This window comes from Merops nubicus, unplaced genomic scaffold, assembly GCF_000691845.1.
Source record: "Merops nubicus isolate BGI_N331 unplaced genomic scaffold, ASM69184v1 scaffold25380, whole genome shotgun sequence".
Classification (NCBI taxonomy): domain Eukaryota; kingdom Metazoa; phylum Chordata; class Aves; order Coraciiformes; family Meropidae; genus Merops; species Merops nubicus.
The window spans coordinates 4,832-14,582 of record NW_008582558.1 but is presented as its reverse complement, the minus strand read 5'-3'; the positions used below and the strand labels follow the sequence as shown (position 1 = coordinate 14,582).

The window sequence follows — 9,751 nt, the reverse complement described above, 5'->3', positions numbered from 1 at the left end:
AGTTATGGGCATCACTCCACATTAAACCCAAAGCTGTAACCTGCAGACAAGCTGGCAGATCCAAGGATTAGTTGGCTGGAAAGCACCAAAGCCTTTGAATCAAAATAAGGCTCAGTCTTTACAAGGCATAGCTCTAGCTCATTGCATCAGAGTTTGGTGTAGGGACTCTGACACAGGTATTTGGAAATTCAAACTACATTATTTTAGTGGTCCTTGCAGCCTTCCAGTTCAGTGTGCAGACCGATGGACACATTCAGCATCAATAAGCAGCTTGAATTGCACTCAGAGTGACTCTGTCACTCAACACGGTGCCATTTCCACATGTGAGCAAAGAGGTGTCCTATGTTTAAGAGCTAGTGGATATGTGCTCTTCAGGTGACAGCACAGGAGGCTGTTCAGAAGGACATCTGAGTGAGTCCAAAGAGCAATAGGGGCACTGTTGATGCTCATATGAGTAATTTCTTGTTTTATCTCCATGGTGGTCCCACAGGGTCCCTAGTCACCGTTTTGTGCCTTTCCCACCGGGTTGTGTGCCAGGTGATCGGTGATGCTGACCCAGCTGACTCTGTCCAGGACAATGGGACTTCAGATGACTCCTGGGTAACTCGCCTGGCAAGCAGTTATGGATTCTACATTGGCCTGGGCTTGGCTGTCTTCTCCAGCTTCCTCATCGGAAGCAGCGTCATTCTCAAGAAGAAGGGGCTGCTACGGCTGGTGGAGAAGGGAGGCACCAGGGCAGGTAAGGCTTTGGGGGGGAAGGGCAGGAGGGAGAACGTCCACCTCTTCCTGGAACTATACACATCATCTAAACCCCAGCACTCATGTGGCAAAGGACCACCTCTGGGTACAGGTCAGCCTTCCATCAGCAATGAAAGACAGAACTTTCCTGCAAGTATGTTTGCATGTGAGACTCAGGGCAGTGCTGGACTGGAGCTGAGGAGCTCATTTACAGAACCCTACATTGCAAGGGCTCAGCTAAAAGCAGCATTCCCCTGCCTTGCACTGCAAATAGCAAGTCACATGCACCGTGTGATTAGATGTGCACCCACCAGAAGAACAATATGTGCACATTACATCTCTTAAATTGGAAAGCGTGAGGCCAAAAGGAAGCAGAGTGATGAAAGCACTCTGAAATGGGCCCCTTTGCACGACGGTGCAAGGCTGCAGACCAGGGCAGGACAGCACAGTTCTGTGACCCTACTCCTCTCTTACTGACACACTAGGCAGCTTTGCCACCAAGTCACTGAGACAAGGATGCCTCATGTGCTTTAATTGCATTAGCAAGAGCCATTTATTAATGCAGGGCTGCTCACCTGCGATCTGTGTGAACTCTGCTTGTGGTTTGCAGAAGGGATACTTGGGAGGTACATTGCTCAACCATGTGTAGATAACTTTCCTCTAGCACCAAGCTCTTAGGACAAGGCATGTGTTTACGTGCACATATATATGGGTGGGAAATGGTGGAGCAGGATTGCACTGTGGAATTGGATGCATCCTATCAGCATTGCAAATATTCACTTTAGCAGCAGCCCGAGTCCTGCCTGGCAGCTGACCTACTTACCTAAGTACAAAACAAAATAATGATAATTAAAATACTACCGCTTACCACTTCTAGCCTAAGAACATTTCTTAAGTCATTTTACAAAGGAAGTCAGTATCACTGTCCCTCTTTTACTCTGTCCCTGTAAGAGGGCATGGAGGCAAGGAATGAAGAAGTGACTGTCTAAAGTCAACCAGCAAACTCCCAACAGCACCTGAGCTGCAGTGCAGTCTCAAGTCCATCACCATCCCCCAGGATTAAGCTTGCTTTGTGCAACTCCTGAACTCACATGGGTTTGCTTTTCACCTTTTATTTGCACACTGAAATATCAGTATTGTTTCAACAGTAGAAGTCTCTCCCCCTTCCCTCCATGAACTTTACCCACAACAGCCGAGCATGTAGAACAAGAGCAAAGCCCTCCCTGTTTTTCAGACAGAAACTGCATTTGACGGAGTTCTTGAGAAAAAAACAAAACACAGATCAACACAGCAATTTCTAATTCTAATGTTATCGTTTTCTAAGGAATACCAAAGCATAACATTTGAACTTTGAGCATTTGTGAACTTGAGGAACCAGAGAAGCTGAGTTCTAGAAAATTCCTGTTCCGCCTCCTCATTCCTCCTTCCCCTATCTCACCCTTTAATCTCTCGTTCCCAGGGTTTCACCTCTGCTATCTGAGCACATCACTGTTCTCCAAGGCAGCTCAAACACTGTTGTTACTGACAGGTCCAGTCAGGTCAGACTTATGACAAACATGGCTCTCTCTGATCCCATAAAATCAGAGTTCACAGTGTCAGCAGGCTCAAGCTCCTCATGTCTAACAGCTTGTGGGTTAAGACCATAGCTGGATTAGTTCCCAACACATCTCTATTCTTCATCATTTACATGCACATTTTTTTGTTAAGTTGTTCCAACGCCAGGAATAATTTTTCACCAGAAACACTCAGTCACATAATGACTGTTCCACACAGAGTTAGCATCAGGACTGAGGCCCTAAGATACAACTATGATGCAAAGCAGCATACAAAAGGGGCAGACACCTTCTGGGAGGACACAGGAAGCTTTCATCATGACCCTACAGCAACATGAACTAAGGCACCACATGCTGGAACAGAGCAACCAACCAGCTTTTCCTTCCTTCGTCTTTCATAACAGCCCCCACTTGAGCTGGGTTTGGAAAAAAATGCGTTGCCTTACCTTAGCACCCACGTGTGAGACTCCACAGCGAGCTGGTGTGATGTGAGGTGAAGCACAGGCTCCCTGGGGGCAGGATGCAGTGGCAGTGTCCCAGGAGGCATCTTTTGGGTGGGGGGCACTCAGCACAGAGCAACCCCTCCTGTTCCTCATCCCTCTGCTCCAGGAGCACCCCACAGGAAACAGGCAAGTGGAATGTGCAAGACAAGATGCGAGCAGTCCATGGGAGCTCAGCTGGAGTGTTTATTGCTGGCTTTAGGGGCTGATACACCCTGATGAGCCAGCGAGGATGACCACAGCTCCCAGGGCTGAAGGGCAAACCCAAGGTGCATGCCACAGCAGGGCAGACAGCACCCCGTGCCAATAGCCAATGTGACTTAGGGCAGTGGTTGCCATTCCCATCGCAGGCCAGGATTAAACAACTGCTTTTATTGTATTTACATTGCCCAGTCCCAAGTGCCAGCTTTTGCTAATCCCTTGACTCAGCGTAGTTTCCTCATAGGACAGCATGTCTGCATAGTCTGTCCTTTGAGGTTGTTTTCTTTGTTGTACTCTTCCCCTTGCAGTTTATGCTTTCCAAAAGGGCATTTCTCATCTCTTACTCCAAGGAACATGGTTGTTAACTCCTGCATACATGTGTGCTTTGCTTCCCCAGGAGACGGAGGCCATGGCTACCTAAAGGACTGGCTCTGGTGGGCTGGCTTGTTAACCAGTAAGTAGAAGCCGTTTCCCTGGGCTTGTCCCTGTGAATCAGGTGTGGAACAAGCCCAGCACCTGGTGGCCTAAAGCCTTTTCTGGTACATTCCACTATAAGCAGCAGAGGTACCTCAAGGAGAGTGGAAGCAGTGGGGCACACAGGATCTCCCCCAGCAGCCTCCTGCAGGGCCAGTAGGACTTGCCAGCTCAGTTTTAGCCCATCAAAAATATGAAAAGCCAGGTTTTAATGAGGCAGGTAGCTGATCTGCTCACATACCAGGCAGAGGGAAAACAGCCTCTCGTGAGTGCCTGGGGGCTCTAGGAAAGGTTGTTCCTGCAGCACAAGGGAGGTGGCAAGAAGATGTTTGTAGTAGCTTCTTTCTTGAGGAAAACTTGCTTTAGAGCAAGCCTTAAGTCGTTCTTTTTATCCTGCAGCATTACAATATCTTCTCAAATTGGAGTAATAGCCATGCAAAGAGCAACAGAGGGATTTTCAGAGTAGCCTTTCCTGGCTCTTACAGCAGCAGCAACTCAAAGTGCCCTCACCTTGCTCAGCCCTTGCACCTCCTGCTGCACACCATCATAGCACAACCCATAAGCAAGCAGACAATACTCACTGCTCAAGGAACAAGGACAGCTCAGCTAGGAGATAACACCACAGCCCCAAGGAGAGATTTTGTAGGTAAGGAGCAGACTCCCAGCAGCTCCCACAACTGCCCACCCCCTCTGTATTAACCCAGACACACCACACCTGCCTGCCGGGGCTCGGAGGGGCGAGTGTTTGATGAGTTAATATTGGGCTGCTGTGGCACAGCCAAGCCCTGGCACCCCCAGCCCTTCTCCTGCAGGGCTCCAGGGATGCATTAACTTCTAATAGAGATTTTTCACCCACTCTCTGGCCATGTTCAGCAGCAGCATAAAACCCACACTCTAAATGAGGTCTTACTAGTTTGCAAGCCCCCAAGAGAAAACACAAAAAGTATACTGTAACTCAGTGGTATTTATTTTTCTTCTGTTTGTTTAGTGGGTGGAGGGGAAGCTGCCAACTTTGCCGCCTATGCTTTTGCTCCTGCAACCATTGTCACACCCCTGGGGGCTCTGAGCGTGCTCATAAGGTGATTTATGTGTCTATGAGTTTGCAATTTGCCTTTTTTTGTTTGCCTGTTTGTTTTGTAAGATAGAAAGATTTGAAGTGATGCTAATATGATTTAGTCTGCCTGGAGGAAAAAATGTCTCAGTGTTTTCTAAAAAATGCTCTAGCAGTTGTTGTCCTTTTGGGAATCATTTGGAAACACTTCAGGTTAAATTATTGCAAACACCAATGTTACTTCCTTACTCCAGCTTTCCAGCCAATTCAAAGTTGTTTGGTTTGTTCTGTTCTTGTAGTGAATGGTACTAAAAATCTAAAAGGGCAAAAAATATCAGGCTTCTTTTTAAACTGTTGTTTGTTTGCTTTTTATTTTCTGAGCTTTTAGGTGTTGGGTTTTTGTATTTCTGTCGCCAAAAGGGCTGAAACTCGATTGTATTTCTTGATTTTTAAAAAGGAGATTCATATCAAAATACCTGACTCCAGGTACTGAAGGTTTTATAGAAGGACTGTTAACTGTGAAATGTGTAAGTCCTAATGAGTTAGGGCTGCTCTGGTGCCTTGCCCCAAATTTATATGGACAACAACTAGGTTTGTTGTGCAGATATACCTATAGCCTCAGTATCTTCACAGTTCCTCTGGGGCTTAATAGTTTTTATCATTTAGTTTAAATTAATATAACTCTTTTGTTCTTAGGTTGTGTGTTTTGTTTTGTTTTGTTTTGTTTTGTTTTCCCCTCCTTCCCTCCCATTACACTGGTCCTTGAAGTAATTCCATTGGGCACTAAAGGTTTCCACAAGGCCCAAGAGCTCAGGAGTGAATCTGTAGACCCTGAAAGTATTTCTGAGGATGTGTTAACACATTCAGCATTTTTTCACCTTGCTGAGAGATGAGCTGTGATCCACAGATCACACCCACATCTCTGCAGGTTCAGCTGTCAGGAGACACAACGTGATTGTGTATTATCACACTGGAATCCAACAAACTGACTCCAAATTTGTGTCCTTGTATCACATGAAGGCATTCTCTACCTTATGTTAGCTGCTGTTCCTTCTTTAAAGGACTTTAAAGCACCAGCTGATGTTTTTCTGTCGTGCACAGTGCCATCCTGTCTTCACATTTGCTTGGAGAACGGCTCAACCTGCTGGGAAAGCTGGGCTGCATGCTCAGCCTCGTGGGCAGCACAGTGATGGTGATCCATGCCCCAGAGGATGAGGAGGTCACCACTCTGGATGAAATGTTGTCTAAGCTGAAGGAGCCAGGTAGGCAGGAGGTCATGTTTTCTCTCCCAGTGCTCGGCAGTGTATACTGCTCCCCATGCCCACTGCTCAGTTTTGAGATACTTCTCTCTTCCAGGTTTCCTCACTTATGCTGCCATCCTCTTGGCTGTCTGCTTTCTCCTGGTCTTCTACCTTGCACCTCGCTATGGCCAGAGCAACATCCTCATCTACCTCACCATCTGCTCTGTTATTGGTGCCTTCTCCGTGTCCTCAGTCAAAGGCCTGGGTATTGCCATCAAGGGCTTCTTTGCTGGCCAGCCTGTGCTGCAGCACCCATTGACGTGGATCCTGGTCATCACGCTGGTGGCATCCATCACTACACAAATTAACTACCTCAATAAGTCTCTAGACATTTTCAACACCTCTTTGGTGTTTCCCATCTACTACGTGCTGTTCACCACCATCGTCATCACAACGTCCATCATCCTCTTTAAGGAGTGGGTCGCCATGACTGTAGTTGACATCATTGGAACAGTTTGTGGCTTCCTTACCATCATTTTGGGGGTGTTTTTACTCCATGCCTTCAAAGACATGGACGTCAGCTTAGGCAATCTACCACAAGTCCTCCAGAGTGGACAGCAAGCACCAGTCACCCGAGACGACAAGAACATCCTGATAGAGGTGGACAACTCCAGCATCGCCCCAGAGGATAAACCTAAAGTATTTGTGATCTATACCTAGCATGCTGTATGCAGGGGGCTGGAGGTTGGGTGAACGGGTTGGTGTCAATATTCCAGATGCTAGTGACCAACTTAAAAAAGGAAAAGCAGAAAATAAACCCAAGAGTGTCAGTCAAGCCAAGTCTTTCTCTGGGCTTTTGGACTGGATCTTTGTCACAGTGTGGCAGCAAGGGGCATGGTTAGTCCTCACTGGGCTTTCATACACACAGCCACTGAAAATGAAAATCCTCTTGAAATACTCCTGTGACAAAGCTCCTCCCTGAGGCCCCTTCCCTTCTCTGATTCTTGGAAGGGCTAATGTTTATTTTTGCTCCCCTGGGTGGCCAGTGGTGTGTTTACTTCCAGACCCTGACTGAGTCATTGATTAGTGTTGTCTTCTTTTTTTTTCCCTTCTAGGTGCTTGCATGAACTCAAAAATTCACACCAGTATCTCAACTAGAGGTGAGAGACAAGGACTGAATGGTGCACACCTGCTGTTCAGGCTTTGCTCATCCATCTTTAATTGATTGCTCTGCAGATATGGGACAATATTGGTAAATATGGGCAAAATGTGGTGAATTTTGGAATAAGTACTCACTTAAACTCTGTGGAAGGACCCAAGCCACAAACTGCTTTCACAGGACTATGGCAGAGAAATATTTTTTGGCTTGTTTTTTTTATGAGATGTAGGAGTTTCTCTGAAGCACAGTTTTAATTAGGTTTGTGGGTCTTTGGTTGGTTGAGGTTTTTGCCCTTAGCAGCTATGATACTACCCAGGCTAGGCTGATGTGGTTGGTGAAGCCACTGGGCCTGATGGAGACCTCACCTGAGCAAGGTGCAGTCCCTGCTTGGCTGGGGTGCTCTGGCAGGGTAAACCCCATGTCAGGAGAAACGTAGTCATTGTCTTCAAGACTTTTTGTGGTCTGTGAAAATTTTCTGTCTGGAAGAAAGTAGCTGCAAATTTGAAGTATTTTTTTCCTTAAGAAATGTCTTGACCTTGGAGAGCCCTATGACTTGTCCTGCTATCACTTAAACCTCTAAACTTTTTTGTTGTTGTCATTTAGAGGGAAGTATGAACTGTGCATTAAAAGCCAAATGGGCATGAGTGGGTGATGCTCTGCAGAGATGCATTTTATCCTAAAGTGGCCCCACCATTCACCCCTCTCCACCTTTCTCGGTGTAGTGTGGATGTTACCTGGACTCCTGCTCACAGCTCACCTTCAAAGCCCCCTTGGCTGAATATCAGTGGTGAGGATGAAGGGGCAGCAGAAGTAACAGTTTGAGCTGGAAGGTGAAAAATTCAGGTTTTACCACAATTAAAAGTTTCTCCCATCTTGCTGCAAGGCCTTATAGCACAGAGATGCTGGAGCCCATTTGCTCGCAGCCAATCTCAAGCCACAACATAGTCCCCATGGTCCCCAACTATAGTTACCTCAGCAGCACCCCAGCCTCTAGTACAAGAGCCCACAGTGCCTCCAAGCTTTAATTCAATGCTGGTCAGTGTGAGTGAGCAGTAAATGCCTTGTGAGCTTGAAGCCAGCCTGAAACATTGCCACAGCACACTATCAATGAATAACCATTTGCATTGCCCTTTCCCATTCTCTGTTGTCTTTAATGAAGTTCTTTTCCAAGACTAAGAAATAAGGAGAAATGATATTTTCTAAGGTGCATCCAGTTCTTCTGTGCCTTATGCTAAGCTTGGTCCAGGGGCAGCTCTGCCTGGATTTGCCCTGGACCACAGCATGCACTGGTGTTTTCTGAGATGCTGACCAGGATCATACTTGGGTCTGGGCATCACTAAGCAAAACCAGCCTGGGACCGGAGAGGAGAGGAATATGCAATCTCTTATTAAAATAACATTTCAGTACCTTTTTTTTTTTTGGAAGGTAGGAAAGGAAATAAAGGCTTTTTCTAAAACAAAACAACAACAACACAAACAAAAAACCCCACACACACCGCCAAAAAAAACCCAACGCTTTCAGATGGATCTGAAAGTTTTAAATTATGGCTACACAGGATCATAAAAATAAAGAGGTTAAAGGACAGCAGAGAGCACCTGGGACAGAGTAAACCAGCAGTGCCCTCATTTGGTAGCAGAATGCAATGCAAGTATTTCACTCCAGCTTTGTTTTTGGCATCCCAATAGGTATAATGCTTTATGCATTTTGTTTTAGAAATGGATTGCAAATGGGACTCATCCTTCTCAGTGCCTAGAACTAGATCTCATAAAAGCCATTACTGCAGGTATCCTGCCATCTCTGGGCAAATGCCACATATACAATGAAGATCTGAACCAAAGCAGAACACAGTGACAGAATATTTGTTAATGACAACAGACAAATTTATTAAAACTAGGCAAAAGGCACAATGAGTTGCATTCTTCAAGTATTTGCATAGATGCACAGAGAGCATTATTGTAAACCATTAATATGTGGGCACAGGAGAAAGTAAGATATTTTGGTACGTTCTCTCAAGTAACATTATCTTTAAAAAAAAAAAAAAAATCACATTTTACCATCTTTTACTCCTCCTGCAGTTCCCTTATTTTTACTCACTCAACCTGCATATATATAAAAAATTAAAAGGGCTTACTTAAAACTACCTTTTGGAGACTTCATGACATTCCAGCAATAAAGTTTTCCATAAGGAGTTGTGCACATCCAGTTGTTCTCTGAACTTTGTGTGTCTGGGGGAACTTTTTAAAACCTTCATCCCACATCCACATGAAATGCAGGGAAAATAGTCTGTCATTTTTGGTGGTCATTTGGTAAAGGTCAGGGGCTGTAGCAGAACCATGCTGCTCTCTTCAGCGAAGGCTCATATATAGCATCAAGTTCTCATGGTTGAATCTGTACTGCTAGAGTGTTAAATGCAGCATGTGCTCAACTTACTGCTTCACCTGTGAGCAGTAAACCATGTCATTACATAGCCACATTACCTGCGCCCCAAAAGCCAACAAATTTGGGGGCTGTTGGAATTTAAGTTGTTTATACGTCATATTATCCAACATAGACAGAAAGACATACAAAGATTAGAAGGCTGATGTCTTTCACTTGTGATCCCTTATTTCAGAGTGAAATATTTTAGGTTTTGTTTTCCAGGCATATAGAAGGCAAGAAAAGTTCCAGAATGATTGAGATAAGGAACAATCAACCAGAAGTTCAAGACACACCCTGTGTACTGTTTTTTTTGTGGAGAAAGAGGTAGTAAAGTTGCAAAAAATGGTGTGGATTAAGTCATCCTACATAGAACTATAAATTTAATGACTGCTCAGGGTTTATCAATCAGTAGAGCT

General features: G+C 45.3%; 1 protein-coding gene across 1 annotated transcript; it reads left to right on the top strand.

The window, feature by feature from the left end:
- Positions 1-490: 490 nt before the first annotated feature.
- LOC103770820 (magnesium transporter NIPA4-like) lies at positions 491-6,478 on the top strand (the record flags this gene model as incomplete). Its single annotated transcript, XM_008938099.1, has 5 exons — positions 491-739; positions 3,390-3,446; positions 4,455-4,545; positions 5,619-5,779; positions 5,874-6,478. Coding segments are annotated over 5 exons (1,163 nt in total), but the record flags the coding sequence as incomplete, so codon positions are not given.
- Between the last annotated feature and the right edge of the window lie 3,273 nt (positions 6,479-9,751).